Source organism: Hemiscyllium ocellatum, chromosome 3 (assembly GCF_020745735.1).
Source record: "Hemiscyllium ocellatum isolate sHemOce1 chromosome 3, sHemOce1.pat.X.cur, whole genome shotgun sequence".
Lineage (NCBI taxonomy): Eukaryota > Metazoa > Chordata > Chondrichthyes > Orectolobiformes > Hemiscylliidae > Hemiscyllium > Hemiscyllium ocellatum.
Genome location: NC_083403.1, coordinates 92,286,067 through 92,304,689, shown reverse-complemented (window position 1 = coordinate 92,304,689; position 18,623 = coordinate 92,286,067). Strand labels below are relative to the sequence as shown.

The 18,623-nt window shown below is 40.1% G+C and overlaps 1 protein-coding gene across 3 annotated transcripts in view; it reads left to right on the top strand.

Annotated features, from left to right (window-relative positions):
* Nucleotides 1–18,623, top strand: part of fam135a (family with sequence similarity 135 member A) — a 329,943-nt gene that overhangs the window by 280,318 nt on the left and 31,002 nt on the right. For all 3 annotated transcript variants that reach the window (XM_060851940.1, XM_060851926.1, XM_060851932.1), the window contains one exon: nucleotides 12,548–12,639. In XM_060851940.1, the coding sequence (XP_060707923.1) occupies nucleotides 12,548–12,639 (92 nt within the window). The remainder of the gene's footprint in view (nucleotides 1–12,547; nucleotides 12,640–18,623) is intronic.

Sequence of the window (18,623 nt, the reverse complement as noted above, 5' to 3'; positions counted from 1 at the left end):
TGCTCTGACCAATAAGTGAAAGCATACCAAACACCTTCTTCGCTATCCTATCTACCTGCGACTTTACTTTCAAGGAGCTATGAGCCGGTACGCCAAGGTCTTTATGTTCAGCAACACTCGCTAGGAAATCATCATTAGGTGTATAAGTCCTGCTAAGATGTACTTTCCCAAAATGCAGCACCTTGCATTTATCTAAATTAAACTCCATCTGCCACTCCTCAACCCATTGGCCCATCTGATCAAGATTCCATTGTAATCTGAGGTAACCTTCTTCGCTGTCCACTATGCCTCCAATTTTGGTGTCATCTACAAACTTACTAACTATACCTCTTATGCTCACATCCAAATCATTCATATAAATGAAGAAAAGTAGTGGATCCAGCACCGATCCTTGTGGCACTCCACTGGTCACAGGCCTTCAGTCTCAAAAACAACCCTCCACCACCACCCTCTGTCTTCTACCTTTGAGCCAGTTTTGTATCCAAATGGCTAGTTCTCTGTGTATTCCATGAGATCTAACCTTGCTAACCAGTCTCCCATGGGAAACCTTGTCAAATGCCTCACTGAAGTTCATATAGATCACGTCCACTGCTCTGCCCTCATCAATCCCCTTTGTTACTTTTTCAAGATACTCAATCAAGTTCATGAGATAGTATTTCTCATGCACAAAGCCATGTTGACGATCTCTAATTCGTCCTTGCCTTTCCAAATCCTGACCCTGGGGATTCCTTGCAACAAGTTGTTCATCACTGACGTTAAGCTGCCCTGTCCTTACCCCCTTTCTTAAATAATAGTACCACATTTGCCAATCTCCAGTGTTCTGGCACCTCAACCAAATTTGTGAGACATGATTTCCCACACACAGACCAATCTGACTATCCCTAATCAGTCCTTTCCTTTCCAAATACATGTAAATCTTGTCCCTCAGCATTCCCTCCAACAAATTGCCCACTGGTCTATAGTTCCCTGGCTTGTCTTTACCATCTTTCTTAAATAGTGACACCACACTAGCCAACATACAGACTTCTGGCACCTCACCTGTGACTATTGATGATACAAATATCTCAGCAAGAGACCCAGCATCACTTCCCTAGCTTCCCACAGAGTTCTAGGGTACACCTGATCAGGTCCTTGTATTTGTAAAACCCTTTGGATTCTCCTTAACCCTATTTGCCAAAGCTATCTCATGTCCCCTTCTTGGCTTCCTGATTTCCCTCTTTAGTACACACCTACAGCCTTTATACCCTTCTAAGGATTCACTCAATCTCTCCTGTCTATACCTGACATATGCTTCCTTCTTTTTCTTAACCAAACCCTCAATCCCTCTAGTCATCCGAGAATCCCCACACCTTATCAGCCTTTCCTTTCTATCTCTGGACCCTCATTATCTAATTTTTGAAGGCTTCCCATTTTCCATTTATCTGCAAATATCTGCCCCCAATCAGCTCTTGAAAGTTCTTGCCTAATACCGTCAAAATTGGCCTTCCTCCAATTTAGAACTTCAACTTTTACATCTGGTCTATCCTTTTCCATCACTATATTAAATCTAATAGAATTATGGTTTCTGGCCCCAAAGTGCTCCCCTACTCACACCTCGGTCACCTGCCCTGTCTTATTTCCCAAGCATAGGTCATGTTTTGCACCTTCTCCACATACTGACTCAGAAAAGTTTCTTGTACATACTTAACAAATTCCTCTCCATCGAAACCCTTAACACTATGGCAGTCCCAGTCTATGTTTGTAAAGTTAAATTCCCTATCATAACTGAAATCTCCTTACAAATTTGTTTCTCAATTTCCCTCTGACTATTAGGGGGTCTATAATACAATCCTGATAAGGTTTCTTATTTCTCAGTTCTTCCCAAAGAACTTCCCTGGATATATTTCCAGGAATATCCTCCGTAAGTACAGCTGTAATGCTATCCCCTATCAAAAACACCACTCCCCCCTCCTCTCTTCCCTCCCTTTCTGCCCTTCCTGTAACATTTGTATCCTGGAGCATGAAGCTGCCATCCTGCCCAGCCCTGAGCTGCAACTCTGGAATTGCTATGACATCCCAGTCCCATATTCCTAATTGTGCCCTAAGTTCATGTGCCTTCCCTGTTAGGCTTGTTGCTTTGAAATAAATGCAGTTTAAATTGAGTCTTGTTATGTTCCTTCCTGCCTTGACTGTTTGAGTTGCGTCTTTTGTCAACTGTACCAGTGTCAGATTGATGTCTTACCTGACATTCTTCTTTTCTTTCTCTCTCTCTCTCTCTCTCTCTCTCACACACACACACACACACACACACTCACACACACAACACACAAAACACACACAACACTCAAAACACACACACACTCTCCAAAAATATGAATCCTTCTCCCATACATCAGCTCTTCAGCCATCCATTCATTTGCTCTATCCTCCTATTCCTACCCTCATTAGCTCATAGCATCAGTAGTAATACATCCTATCTAATCCTTTTTCCCTTCCTATGCTGTTGGTTCCAATGTATACAGTGGCCTCCTGCTGGTAAAACATTCTGCATCCTCTCTGAGACTCCCTTGATCCTGGCATCAGTGAAGCAACACACTATTCTGATCTTTCGTTGCTGGCTGCAGAAATATCTGTCTGTGCCTCTGACTAGAGAGTCCCCTATCACAATCTTTCGCGTGGAACCCAACATACCCCTCATTACATTAGAGCCAGTATTGATACCAGAAACTTGGCTGTTCGTGCTACATTCCCCTGAAAGTCCATCACCCCCAACATTTTCCAAAATAGCATACTTGTTTGAAATGGGGATCACCACACAAGACTCCTGTACTACCCACCTACATCTCCTACCTTTCTGTAAACCCATCTACCTGACTGTATTTGCGGCTTTTCTCCCTTTTTATAACTGTTATTGATCACACCCCCAGCTCTTCCTCATTACCTCTAACTGTTGCTCCAACCAATCCATTCAATATGACAGGATTCGCAACTAATGACATTTTTTTGCAGATATAATCCTCAGTAACCCTTAAACTCTCCTGAAACACTCACATTTGGCAAGAAGAGCATGTCACTCTACTAAAGGCCATTTTGCTCCTTCCAATCTGCAGACCCAGAAAATAGCACCGCCCTATTGCTCTACAAAACTCTGCTCCAGACCTAACTTAATACCATATGGCTTATATTTTTAAAATTTAATCAAGAGACAGATCCCAATTAAAAACATATAATCAAGAAAGAACCCACTCTACTCACTATTGTAGATTTACAACAAGGCTATACTTAAACCTATTCACTTATCTATTTCTGTGCTGTGACTTCTCCCAAACAGATTTGATCTGCTGTGAAAGGAGTATTTGAAAGACTTTCTTTTCCTTTGTTATTCAACTTTAAAATGCCCATCGTGCTCAGCTATATATTTATTTGCCAGTGGAAACAAGTTCAGTTCCAGACCCTTTGTAAAATGGCATGATTTTAGGAATTAATGGCCCATGATGTTTCTCTTGGACCAGAGCCCATTGCCCAAAATTCCATAAGTTATTTCAACATCGCCTTACCAAATGATCAAATATTTTGTGTTGATGTAATGAAATACCATCAAAATGCATCCCATATCTTAATATCCTTGTGCTGACTGGAAATGTTCAGTTTGAGTAATTTATTTCTACTTACTTTTGCTAATGAGGTTCTAAACATGATGAGCTTTTATTTTCTTATTTCATGCATCACCCATCTTCATACGTATGTTACATTTGTATTTAGCAGCACTTTATTGCTTCAGATTTTATTTAGCTTGTGCATTTTCAGATCAACATTAATGCAGAGCTAAAGCATTGATTTGGTGTTAACCATTCTTGATTGCACATACAGTCATGAATTGGAACAGTGCTGCCATTGGAAACTCCAAGTCATTGCGTATCAAAAAAGCTATTGCTGTTCTTTTTAAAAATCTTCTAATAAGCATGCCATGTATTAAAACTTCTGCAATGCATTGTTCTATCCTGCAGATGTTCAAAAGAAAGAACTCGGATTGCACAGAATATATAGCACAAACTTCTGTTTGTTCAGCCAGTTTTCTGCTTAAAGCAACCTTCTATCCTCCCTCACCTAATTACCAACATGATCCTCTGCTCCTTCCTCTTTTGTATGCTTAACTAGCTTCCTCTTAAATACATTTACATGATATGACTCAATATTCCTTGGAAGTTGGATATTTATATCACATTGTTTCTTCTAAATTGCCTTTTTATTTCTTGAGAACCAATTTAATAGTTTCTGTTTTGGTCTTTCCTGTGAGTATAAAAACACCATTTGTCTACTCTCTTTAAAAACCTTGAAAAACTTTGCAGGGCTTGTTTAGATCAACCTTTAGCTTTATCTTATTCCAAGAGAAGCGACACTCAATCAGTTCATTTTTAGCTGGTAAAGTCCATCAGACGTTTATTTGTATCCCAATCAGCACTGCGCAAAGTTTGTGCAAGTTCTGTTATGCTAGAATTAAAACTCAGTGCTTGGTTTGCTTTCCCTGTATTATAAGTTCTGAGGCAAATTAATAAATGGTGTACAGCAAAAGTTATTCTAATCAACATCTTATGAACTGCACACTGTATAAACCAGCAAAAAGTATATACCTCAAAAGACAGGGGGTTTACCGTATTATTGCAGTATCAGTGATGTCTGAGTAATCAGCTGAGATTTAGAATTATCTTAGTTGTCACATACTCACATCGGTACAGTGAAAAGTTTACAAGTTGCCACTTAGGGCACCATCTTAAGTACAAAGGTACAGATTCTTGAATACAAGTTCTTCAGAGGATAAAATAGAAAAATGAAGAAATAACAAGTCCAGCATTACAGATCTTCAAAAGTACTAAATCATAGTAGAAAAATAAAGATATAAGAAGTTCAGTAAAAATAAAAACTAAAAAGAGGGTGTGAGTGAGACTCTTTGCTGTTAAGTTTTATTTAAAGCAAAGTTGCATTGTTAAGTTCTTTTATGCTGTAAATAGAGTTATAACAGTGGTGTGTGTACACCCTGCATTACTTTTCTGCTACTTCGTGTGTTTTTACATTGATCAACTGGAATATATGATCATCTAGTACACTCCTGATCACATAGGTGCTGGTTAATAAGAAGCTTGCTGAATTTGTATCCAACACCCCTTGTTCTTCTACCATGTAATATGAGATCATCTTACTTTTCTTAGCTGTAATATTAAATCTTAATTCCCTAAATGTTTATCCATTCTTTGAGTGCATTAATGCATTCCTTCATTTTGTTGCATTCATGCAGTCTCTGTTTGGTATTTGCAATTTAAAGATGTAATTTTTATTTAGAAGTCTTTCATAGACTTATTGATAACATTAGTCTTGACTCTGGAGCTTCCCAATTTCTGTCACTCCAAATTGTTACCTTTTATCCCGACTTTCTACTTTGTCTTTCAGTTTAGATTAGATTACTTACAGTGTGGAAACAGGCCCTTCGGCCCAACAAGTCCACACCGACCCGCCGAAGCTAATCCCACCCATACCCCTACATATACTCCTTACCTAACACTATGGGCAATTTAGCATGGCCAATTCACCTGACCCGCACATCTTTGGACTGTGGGAGGAAACCGGAGCACCCGGAGGAAACCCACGCAGACACGGGGAGAACGTGCAAACTCCACACAGTCAGTCGCCTGAGGCGGGAATTGAACACAGGTCCCTGGCGCTGTGAGGCAGCAGTGCTAACCACTGTGCCACCGTGCCGTCAGTCAGCTTGGAATCCATTCTGCTGATTATCCCAACCTTCGTGCTCTGACTACTTCATGATTCTGTTACTTAATTGGTATCCTAGTCTCCATTATCCGTTACCTCTTCAACTGACTCAGAATTTGGTTGAGCAAGAATTTCTTTTTGTGATCTATTCCTGTTATTCATTATTGTATTTTTGACTTTGTAGATATTTTTGAATTGTTTTTCCCTTCAGTATGTGTTCCTTTTTTTTCTACTCCAGTAAAGTTGACTAGTCCATATTAGACAGGTTATCTCCTTCAATATTGGTGAAACATTTATCCTGTATATCTAGACATCCTTTAGTCTTCTAGAACAATGGTCATTTATACAGGGCCTTGGTGAGGCCACACCTTGAGTATTGTGTGCAGTTTTGGATTTCTAGTCTGAGGAAGGACAATCTTGCTATTGAGGGACATATAAAGGAAGACTGGATAGAGGAATATAGAAGAATGACAGGGGATCTGAAATCCAGATGGGACATACATAAATGATTTGGGCATGAATATAGGACGTATGGTTAGTAAGGTTGGAAATGACACCAAAATTGGTGCTGTAGTGGATAACGAAAAAGGTTACTTCTGTGTACAATGGGACCTTGATCAGATGGGACAATGTGCCGAGAAGTGACAGATGGAGTTTAATTTAGATAAACGTGAGATGCTACATTTCAGAAAGGCTAATTATGGCAGGACTTGTACACTTAATGGTAAGGATCTGGGAGTGTTGCCAAACAAAAAGATTTTGGAGTGCAGGTTCATTGTTCCTTGATAGTGGAGTTGCAGGTAGACAGGCCAGTGAAGAAGGTGTTTGGTGCGCTTGTCTTCATTTGTCAGTGCATTGTGTATGGGAATGGGGAGACCATGTTGCGGATGTCCAGACATTCCCACTAGCTACCTGATGAAGGAGCAGCACTTAGAAAGCTTGTAATTCCAAATAAACCTGTTGGACTATAACTTGGCATTGTGTGATTTTTAACTTTGTACCAGACAATGGTTATGCCACTTCTGGAATACTGTGCTTAGTTCTGATCTTCCCACTATAGAAAAGATGTTGTGAAATATGAAAGGGTTCGGAAATGATTTACAACAATATTGCCAGGGTTGGAGGATTTGAGCTATAGGGAGAGGCTGAATAGGCTAGGATTATTTTATCTGGAGTGTCGGAGGCTAAGGAGGTGACCTTACAGGGATTTATAAAATTGTGAGGGGCATGGATAGGGTAAATAACCAAGGTTTCTTTTCCCTGTGGTGGGAAATCCAAAACGTGGGAACATAGATTCATGTGAGAGGGGAAAGATTTAAAAAGGAGCTGAGGGGCAACTTTTTCTCACACAGAGTCAAATAAAAGGATGAACTACCTGAGGAAGTGGTGAAGGCTGGTGCAATTACAACATTTAAAAAGCATCTGGATGAGTTTATGAATAGAAAAGGTTTAGAGGGATATGGGCTTAAAGCTGGCAGATGGGGCTGTATTAATTTAGGATATCTAGTCAGCATGGACACATGGGACCGAAGGGTTGTTTCTTGCTGTATATCTCTACGACCATAGGACTGAACAAACTAGATGCTAGAAGAATGTTCCTGATGTTGGGAAAGTCTAGAACTAGGGATCACATTCTAAAAAGGGGTAAGCTATATAGGAGTGAGTTGAGGAAGCATTTCTTCACTCAGAGTTGTGGGCTTGCAGAATTCTCTACCACAGAAAGCTGTAGGGGTCAGTTTGCTAGATATAATCAAAAAGAAGCTGGCCATGTCCCATGCTGCTAAATGAATCAAGGAGAGAAAGTGGGAATGGGATATTGAAATTGCCTGATCAGATTGACTGGTGCTACAGGCTCAAAGGGCCGAATGGCCTACTTCTCCACTTATTTTCCATGTTTCTATGTTTCTGTAGTAACTTGTGAAATGTGTGTAATAATGTCTTTGCTATCTATCTCCACTCTAGTTATTTTCTGATGGGTTTATTTTGATCCGTTCTGATTGTTTTAAATGTTGTCTTTCACAACCTTAGAACATCCCAAAGTGCCCAATTAAGTACATTTTGATGTCATCATAATGTGGAAAATACAGCAGCTAATTAGCCCACATCAAAGTCCCATAAACAGCAATATGACGACCAAGTTTTTTATAGACACTGGTTGAGGAATTAATATAGATTCAGACATGATGTTTCATTTCTCCTTTTCAAAATAGTGCCATCTGGGAGATCAGATGTGGCAGATTGTCATTCTGATGTGACATTTAATTTGGGCTCGAGGTTCAACAAAAAAAAGCTAAATTATTTTGAATCTCTGTTTTAAAAATGTCAATTTAAACAGTGACTGAGTTAATGCATGCCTTGGGCCTCAGAAAAGCATTTTCTTTCATTTTGCATGTCAATGGCTGCATATGGTCTGGGCATCTCAAAAATTAGTCTTAATGTTGACATGCACTTGAAAATATAAAATGAGCAAGCAAGAATTTTTTGAAATTTATATGTAGAATTAATTTAGATTACAGCAGAAAACGAAAATGTTTTTGAAAAGTAATACATGAATTCTGACACAAAGATAAAACAGGATTGGAAGAATTAGGATGTTCAAGACAACAGAATTGGGTTGTTCTAGATTTCATTTGAATTTAAAATTGTTTCTTGGTAACTTGTAGCATTAATACACCAAGGACCATTTGTTAAATGAGGTAATGGGGAATTCCGTGGATCTCTCGGGGAACGCAGGTTAGAAGTTCACATAAAATACAGTCTCCTGAGCACCTTCTGAATTTCCTGAAATAATATTTTTTTTCCCAAGGTAAATATTAATTTATTAATCAGTTAAATTCAGCCAATATGAACACCAATAATGAAAAAACTTTATTTTTCTCCTAAGTAGTCAATATTTACTGCAAACTGTTATGAAATAATTAAGTTAAATGATCATGCATAAATGAGAAAATGCAATATCTTGGGTTAAATTAGTTGACACATTTGAGAAGTCTCATCTTTTTATTTAAACACGAAAATGTAATACAATTGCTAATCTGCTGTACGAAAACTAAAACTGTAATATTTCATTGCTGTGCTATATCATACTTTGTAGTGTCACACCCATTCTTATTGAATCACTTGCCTACTTTCACATTTGTATGAAGGAGCATGCAAGCAACAAATCTTTGTACAGATTTTCTTTTTTGTTTTTTCATGGGATGTCAGTATCACTGACTAGACCAGTATTTATTATTCATTTCTATTTGCCCCAGAGAAGCTAGTTGTGAGCTGCATATGGTGGAAGTATACCCTTAGTGCTATTAGAAAGGGAATTCCAGGAGTTTGAGCCAGTAAGATTGAAACAATGTCAGTATAGCTCCAAATCAGGGTGGTGTATGGCTTTGACGGGAACTTGCAGCTGATGGTGTTCCCTCCCTACCCCGACATAAGATCACAAGTTTGGATAGATGCACACTGATGTCACTGTGTGCTGCTGGTAGAGGAAGTAAGTGTTGACAGTGGATAAGGTACATTATCCTGCATGATCATGGATGACTTCTGGCTTCTTGAGTCTCATCAAGCTGCATTCAAGCAGGCAGGTGGAGGGTATTCTATACGCTTCTGCCTTGAAAATGGTGAGCATGCTCTGGGGAGATTGGAGGCGAATTACTCGCTTGATAATTTCGAGCCACAGAGCTGCAATTGTAACCATGTAATTTATAAAGATAAAACTGGTCTAGGTCAGTTTCTGCTCTAATAAGGAGACTAAAACTGCACACAATACCAAGGTTCACCAAGACTCTGTGCAATTGCAGCACAACATTCTGCTCCTGTACTCAGATCCTCATATGCAAGTTCACTGGAATAACTCACCATGTCTTCCACGTCTTCTCTGACAAAACCTTTCAAACATGTGACCTTTACAACATAAGAGCAGCTGATGTATGAAAATGCCACACCTGCATGTTCCTCTCCAAACCACTCGCCATCGAGATGTAGAAATATGTTGCTGTTCTTCCACTGCTGGGTCAAAATCCTGGCATTCACTTCCTTACAGAACTGAGGGTTTCTCGACACCCCAAAGAATACAATGGTTCAACCAGCTAGCTCAGAGTCCCCACCACCACTGCAATTAACACTGGGCAATAAATTCTGATCTCATCAGCAAAGCTCATATTCCATAAATGAGAGCGGGGAGGAAACAAACTTGCTGTAGTGTCATTGGTGAGTAGGTACTCTTGGTACTGCTCTTGGCATGCCCCCCTGCATTCTTCATTAAACCAGGGTTGATGTCCTAACTTGCTGGTAATGGTACAGTGGGGAATATATTGGTCCATGACATTACAGATTGTGGTTGAATACAATTCTATTGCTGCTGATGACCTAAAATGCTTCATGAATGCACAATTCTCTTCAAAATCTATCCTTATTAATACTGTAATTGTGCCACACTGTAGGATAGAGGATGTGCCCAGTGTAAAGATGGAATTTTGTCAAGGTATGGACTGTGACGTGGTGACTCGTAGCATTTCTGCTAGCTAGATTGGTGGATGAGTTTAAGTAGAATTTCCCTCTTGTTTCCCTCACCGCCTGCCAGAGATCTAATTTAGCAGTTATGAAATGTAGGACTTGGCCAGTTCAGTCATTCCTAGTGAGGAATATTGAAATCCTCATCCAGAGCATTCTCTGAACCCTTACCACCATCAGCACTTCTTCCAACTCATGTTCAATGTGGAACTGTTTCATCAGCTGAGGAGTGAGTGCAATAGTTCAGCTGTTCCAATTTTGGTACAAATCCCCAGATTTTGATCATAAGGACTTGGCAGGATTGATGCAGCTGCTTTGCCATGGCAGTGAATCGGTCAATGCTAGAATATATAACTTCACCTTCAACAACAAGATCTACAAATAAATCAATGGGATACCTATGGGATTACCAATATCAGGGCTTATAGCAGATACAGTTATGCAGAGGTTAGAACGAACAGTCCTTCCCACAATCCAGCCGAAACTTTGGGTCCGCTATGTGGATGACACCTTTGTCATCACGAAATGCAGCAAATTAGAATAAACCCACAAACACATAAACAACATCCTTATCGGTATAAAGTTCACCAAAGAGGCAGAGAACAACAGACTCCCCTTCCTAGACATCACTGCAGACCAGCATCTACCACAGTGCCACAGACACTAACTAGATTCTCGACTACAGGAGCAATCATCCTAACACCCACAAACTGAGCTACGTCAGGACACCATTTAAACGAGCCACAAAACACTGTAGCAGCCAGGAACTATGAAAAGCCAAGGAAAAACACCTATACGAGGCATTCAGGAACAACAGGTACCCGATAAGCGCAGTCCACCGATTCCTGCACAGCAGACCTAAATAGAAAGACACAACATGCCCAGAGACTCTAGCCACCCTGCCATACATCAAAGACATCTTTGAGTTGAGTACTAGACTACTCCAGCCTCTAGGCATCACGGTAGCCCACAAATCTACTACCACACTGATAACCCTGATAAATTTAAAGGACCGTGTCCCAACTACCAGCAGAACGAATGTCATATACAAAATACCATGCAAGGACTGAAACAAACATTGCATTGATCAAACGGGCAGGAAGCTAGCCACCAGGATACATGAGCACAATAAGCCATCAAAAGATTGTGCACAGTTTTGGTCTCCTTGCTTAAGAAAGGATATACTGGCACTAAGAAGGGGTATAGATGAGGTTCACTAGGTTGATTCCGGAGTCGGCTTATGAGAATAGATTGAGTAGACTGGGATTATATTCATTAAAATTCAGAAGAATGAGGGGGAGCCTGATAGAAATATATATAGAATTATGAAGGGAATAGATAAGATAGAAGTAGAGAGGATGTTTCCACTGACAGGTGAAACTAGGACAAGAGTGCATAGTCTCAAGATTAAAAGGACAGAATTGAGAAGGAACTTCTTCACCCTGAGAATTGTAAATCTATGGAATTCCTTGCCCAGTGAAGTAGTTGACGCTACTTCAGTAAACGTTTTTAAAGCTAAGATAATTTTGAACAATAACGGAATTAAAGGATATGGTGAGAGTGCGGGTAAGTGGATCTGAGTCCATGAAAAGATCAGCCGTGATCTTATTAAATGGTGGAGTAGGCTCAAAGGGCCAGACGGCCTACTCCTTCTCCTGTTTCTTATGTTCTTATGGCATGACTAACTATCATTGGTATCCATACACATAGACGAAGAAGGACACCAGTTTGACTGGGACGACATCCATCCCGGGACAGGCTAAACAAAGACATGCATGGGAATTCCTGGAGGCCAAACCAAAGCTCCATTTAAAAACAAATATCAATTTGGACCCCATTGACCAACCTCAGAAACAGAACTGGAATATATATATCACCCACCACAACATGCCAAGACATACAAATACCAAGCAGGACAGAACACCCTACACTTGTTCAGAGGCACTCTGATGATATTATCTAGTATGGTGATGAAATGTCTGAGAACAATTCTATCAGCTCAGTGAGCAAACTTATAATCAGAGCAATGTACATTGAAGCAAATACAAAAGTTTTATGTATTTGAGTTGGCTGAGCTCTCCTTTGTTCTTAAATAGTGAAAAATGTAGTAGAACACTATGTGATTTCCTTATTACTTGAGAAAAATGCCCAGTTAGAGCTTAGTCTGGTAAATCTTCAGCTTTCTTAAACCACAGCAGCAATGTCCATATGTAGCAAACTTAATGTAAAGCAACCTTTTCTTTTAAAAAAGACCCATCAACTTAACCAAAAATGTTGTTGTTTTGCTTGTCTGCAGGAAACAGTGCAGATCTCCGTTTGGTAAAAACTTACATTGAACTTGGTTTACCAGGAACCCAAATAGAGTTCCTTATGTCAGAGAGGAATCAGGTAAGCTAATTTTGTTTTCAAATCAATCATTAGTTGATCTCCCAGTGCAATGAATTTTATTAGAGTTGAAATTCAGTAGATCAAGGTAATGGACTTGGTTTGTTCAAGTGAGTTGCAGGTCTCACTGGCCGCAGAGCTTTGACTTAAAAATTTAAATATCTCGCTCATTCAGCACAATGTTCACCTACAACTTCAAATCACTAAGAGTTGTTTTAATTTAGTAAGTATTCAATTTGATGTGAAATGTGCACGTTGGACATTTCTGATAGGTCACAAGTCTATAGGTAATCAAAATACTTTTGGACTAATCAGAACTCTCTAAGGATGGATATGTTTTATGTAATTTAACTGAAGCTTTTTGAGTAATTCACTGAGAATAAGTGAGTGGTAATTAAATTAGATTGTTGAAGTGTGAGAGGATCTTTTATATTATAGAGTCAAAGAGTCATACAGCTTGGAAACAGACTCTTCGGTCCAACTAGTCCATGGTGACCATGTTCCCAAGTCCCACTTGCCTGCATTTGGCCCTTATCCCTAATCTTTCCTATCTTTATACCCATCCAAATGTCTTTTAAATTTTGTAAATGTTGTTTACTAAAGAAGTTGAAGGTCTTGTCAAGAGGAAGAAGAATGCTTATGTAAAGATGAGGCGTGAAGACTCATTTAGGTGGTTTGAGAGTAATAAGTTAGCCAGAAAAGATTTAAAGAGAGGGCTAAGAAGAGCCAGGAGGTTGGCGAATAGGATCAAGAAAAGCCCTAAGGTCTTCTATAGGTATATCAAGAGTAAAATAATAAGACTAGGGCCAATGAAAGACAGTAGTGGAAAGTTGTATGTGGAATCTGAGGACATAGGGGAAGCGCTTAATAAATACTTTTCATCATTGCAGAAGGTCAATGTTAGTGAGAACACAGAGCCACAGACTAGTAGATTAGATAGGATCGGTTGACAAAGAAGAGATTTTAGCAATTCCAGAAGATCTGAAAATAGATAAGACCCCTGGGCCAGATGGGAGTTTTCCTTCGGTTCTCTGGGAAGCCAGGGAGGACATTGTAGAGCCTTTGGCTTTGATCTTTATGTCATAATTGTCGATAGGAGTAGTGTCAGAAGACTAAAGGATAGTACATGTTTTTCCCTTGTTTAAGAAGGGGAGTCAGGACAACCCTGGTAATTATAGGCCAGTGAGCCTTACTTCACGATCCTTGCTCTTCACCTGATTCATATTTTATAAACCTCTGTAAGGTCAACCCTCAACCTTTTATGCTCCATTGAGAAAGGTCCAAGCAATCCAGTCGATCTTTATGACACGAATCATCCATTACTGGCAACATCCTAGTAAATCTTTTCTAAATCCTCTCCAATTTAATAATATCTTTCCTATAGCAGGGCAACCAGAGCTAGACACAGTACTCCAGAATAAACCTCGCCAACATCCAATATAATCTCAACATGATGTCCTAACTCCTATATTCAAAGATCTGAGCTGTGAAGGTAAACGTGCTAAATGCTTTCTTAACCAGCCTGTTTACATTTGACACACATTTTAAAGAATTATGTTTCTAAATCCCTATGTGTCTCTGTACTACACCACTACCAAGGGCCCAACCATTAATTGTATAAATCCTGCCCTTGTTTATTTTATCAAAATGCAATGCCATTTATCCAAAATAATCTCCATATGCCACTCCTCCACCCATTGACCCAATTGATCAAGATCTCTTTGTCACCTTAGATAACCTTCTTCAGTGGCAACTATACCCCTCAATTTTAGTGTCATCCACAAACTTACTAACCATGTCTCCTGAATTCTCAACCAAATCGTTTGTATAAATGACAAACAAAAGTAGACCCAGTACCAATCCTATGGAACACCACTGGTCACAGGCCTCCAGTCTGAGAAACAACCCTGCAGCACTACCCTATTCTCTGACCGTCAAGCCAATTTTGTACCCAATTGACGTCGTATCCTTGAATCCCTTGTGCTCGAACATCACTAATTAGTCAACCGTGCAGAACCTTATCAAAGGCTTTGCTAAAGTCCACGTCAAACAAAGTATTTCACTCTGCTGTCATCAACCTTTTTTATTACTTGCTCAAAAAACTCAAAGTTTAACTTGACTGTGTAATTGTAGCACAGAATATCATAGCCAGCCCAGCGTTTAGCCACTACATCATTCAAAAGAAAATAGTTTATTTCTGTCATCCTGTTCAGATATTAAGCACTCAAGCCAGCATGGGTTCTAAGAACTTAGATAAAGGTTTGATCCTTTTGGACATTCATCAACAGCTCAAAAAAGCAAAGTTTACTTGCGCAACTGAATGATTTCCTTATCCAAACCACCTATCCTCTCCCATTTAAAAACTAACTGAAGACTGAACATTCTGAAGACTGACCATTTCTTTCTGTGCCCACAACAAGCATCTAGTGCTTTTAAAAAAAACTGCTTTTCTCTCCTTCAGAGCTTTTCCCAATGATTTTGAATCCATGGCTTCCACATACTAACTTACTCAGCAGGGAGAATCATTCCACTATAATCATATGTCAAAAACCATAATCAGGTCACCTTAACTATTTCAAAGACAATAGTGCTAATGGACCCAACCAAGCTCATTGAAATCCCTCATCCTTGGTAATCCCTCTGCATTCTAAGGACATCATTACTTGCTTGATATGTTGAAAGGTAGCACTCACTTGTTCATTACACACCAACTATGCCAAACAATTGATTTAGAAAGTTCTGTCATGATGTTCTGTCTTTAAATACCCCAATTTTGGAGCTCAACAGTTTTCCAAGAGATGACTATAGTAGTGTCTAGGGTTACAAATCCCTGCAATTCTCTTCACACCTCAATTCTACTCACAGTAAGAATGTCATTTTGTGGCTAGTTTCTGATTTATACATGTTCAATGTTTATAGCAAAAACATAACTACAAAAGTCTTTTACGTGCCTATTACAGTAATTTGATGGAGATATGGGGACAGTAGCAACATGCACAGCAAATCCCCACAAAGGTAGGGAACAGCTCAAGATCATTGGGCAACTGGTGTAGGAAAGAAACTGAGTGACAGAGTCAGGGTCAGCTTTTACAATTAATTGTTGCCTATATTGGCTTGGGGTACAACTGAAGTTAACTATTGAACATCTCTTGAACTTCCAATTCCACTGTCAGAACAAATTCTGGAAAATGTAACCACTGATCTCTGGACAAGAACACCTGGGAACTGTGAAACAACTCCAGTGAAACAGGATTTATCTATTCCTCCTGAAGGAGACACTGTCACGTGAATCAAACAGTCCAGAAAACCATCATCATACCTAAAATGTACTTCTGTTTCAATACAAGATACAGAGCTGTGCAAAGGGGATAGTGATAGGACTGACCGTAGCTTTTCTTGGGTTATGAGTGAAACCTTTGAAGAGCAGGTGTGCATGCTGGAATGGATAGTGATAGAGGAAGCTGATGTGCTAAAAATGTTGTCAAACATTAAGATTGACAGGTCGCCAGGCCCAGACCAGATTTGTCCTCAGCTGCTTTGGAAAACGAGAAATGCGATTGCTTCGCCACTTGCGAAGATCTTTGCATCCTCGCTCTCCATTGGAGTCATACCTGAGGACTGGAGAGAGGCAAATGTAATTTCTCTCTTCAAGAAAGGAAATAGGGAAATCCTCGACAATTGCAGACCAGTAAGTCTCACGTCTGTCGTCTGCAAGGTGTTAGCAAGGATTCTGAGGGATAGGACTTATGACCATCTGGAAGAGCATGGCTTGATTAAATGCAGTCAACACAGCTTTGTAAGGAGCAGGTCATGCCTCACAAACCTTATCGAGTTCTTTGAGGATGTGACTAGAAAAGTTGATGAGGGTCGAGCTGTGGATGTGGTGTATTTGGACTTCAGCAAAGCATTTGATAAGATTCCCCATGGTAGGTTCATTCAGAAGGCCAGGAGGAATGGGCTACAGGGGAACTTAGCTGTCTGGATACAGAATTGGCTGGCCAAAAGAAGACAGCGAGTGGTAGTAGAAGGAAAATATTCTGCCTGGAAGTCAGTGGTGAGTGGTGTTCCACAGGGCTCTGTCCTTGGGCCTCTACCATTTGTAATTTTTATTAATGACTTGGATGAGGGGATTGAAGGATGGGTCAGCAAGTTTGCAGACGACACAAAGGTTGGAGGTGTCGCTGACAGTATAGAGGGCTGTTGTAGGCTGCAGTGGGACATTGACAGGATGCAAAGATGGGCTGAGAGGTGGCAGATGGAGTTCAACCTGGGTAAATGCGAGATGATGCATTTTGGAAGGTCGAATTTGAAAGCTGAGTACAGGATTAAGGATAGGATTCTTGGCAGTGTGGAGGAACAGAGGGATCTTGGTTTGCAGGTACATAGATCACTAAAAATGGCCACCCAAATGGACAGGGTTGTTGAGAAAGCATATGGTGTTTTGGCTTTCATTAACAGGGGGATTGATGCCCCTTTGTTCTAGCTTCACTCAGTAAAAACAACCTCCTTGCTTCTATTCCCTTCATGATTTTATATGTTTCTACAAGATCTCCTCTCATTCTTCTAAATTCCAATGAGTAGACACCCAGTCTAGGCAAAAGTGAGGACCGCAGATGCTGAAAATTCAGTCTAAATTAGAGTGGTGATGGAAAAGTACAGCCAGTCAGGCAGTATCCGAGGAGAAGGAAGATAGATGTTTCGGTCGATTTTCCTGCTCCCCGAATGTTGCCTGACTGACTGCTTTTCCAGCACCACTCTAATCCATACGCCAAGTCTACTCAATCTGCCTTCACAAGCCAACCCTCTCAACTCCAGAATCAACCTTGTAAACGTCCGTCCTCTGCATCCCCCCCCCCACCCCAATGCCAATACATCCTTTCTCAAATGAGGTGACCAAACTGTACATAGTACAGAACAGTTGTGGCATCACCAGCACCTTGTACAGCTGCAGCAAAACTTCCTTGCTTTTAGTTAAAAATCACACAACACCAGGTTATAGTCTAAAAGGTTTATTTGGAAGCACTAGTTTTAGAAGCGCTGCTTCATCAGGTCGTTGTGGAGTATAAGGTTGTAAGACACAGAATTTGTAGCAAATGTTTACAGTGTGCAACTCAAATGATATATTGTGTCAGGATTTACTTAATGTGTTTCCATAAGGGTGTATTATCCATCTATTGTCAGTAAGGGAATGACTTTTGGAGGAACCAATCCAAAATACTGCTTTTTCTGCCTTGGCTGGAATCTCTTTGTAGACATTTAATACCCCTTATGCTATCACATCAACATAACTGCCTCTCTCCAATTGGTAATGAACCCCAGGCCAGGTGTTTGATTTAGTGGTAGGTGAGCACCTTGGAGAGAGTGACCATAATTCAGTTACGTTTAGTTTAGTGATGGAAAGGGATAGGTACATGCCACAGGGCAAGATTTATCGATGGGGGCAAGGGCAATTATAATGTGATTAGGCAAGACTTGGGATGCATAGAATGGGGTAGCAAAATGCAAGGGATGGGGACAATCGGAATGTAGAGCTGATTTAAGGAACAAATATTGCGTGCCCTGGATAGGTATGTCCTGTCAGGCAGGGGGAAGTCATAAGGTAAGGGAACCATGGTTTACTACAAAAATTGCATCTCTTGTTAATCGGAAGAAGGAGGCTTATGTGACGATGACACAAGATGGTTTACATGAAGCGATGAAGAGTTACAGATTAGCTAGGAAGGATTTAAAGAGAGAGTTAAGAGCAAAGAGAGGAGATGAGCAATCTTTCGCAGGTAGAATAAAAGAATCAAAGGATGACTAGGGTGGGAATAGGGCCAGTCAAAAACAGAAGTGGGAAGTTATGTGTGGACCCTGTGGAGATCGGAGAGGTGTTAAACAAATATTTCTCATTGGTTTTCATTCAGGAAAAGGAGAATATTGTAGAGGAGAAGAATGAAATACAAGATATTAGACTAGAAAGGATTGAGGTTAGTAGGGAAGAGGTG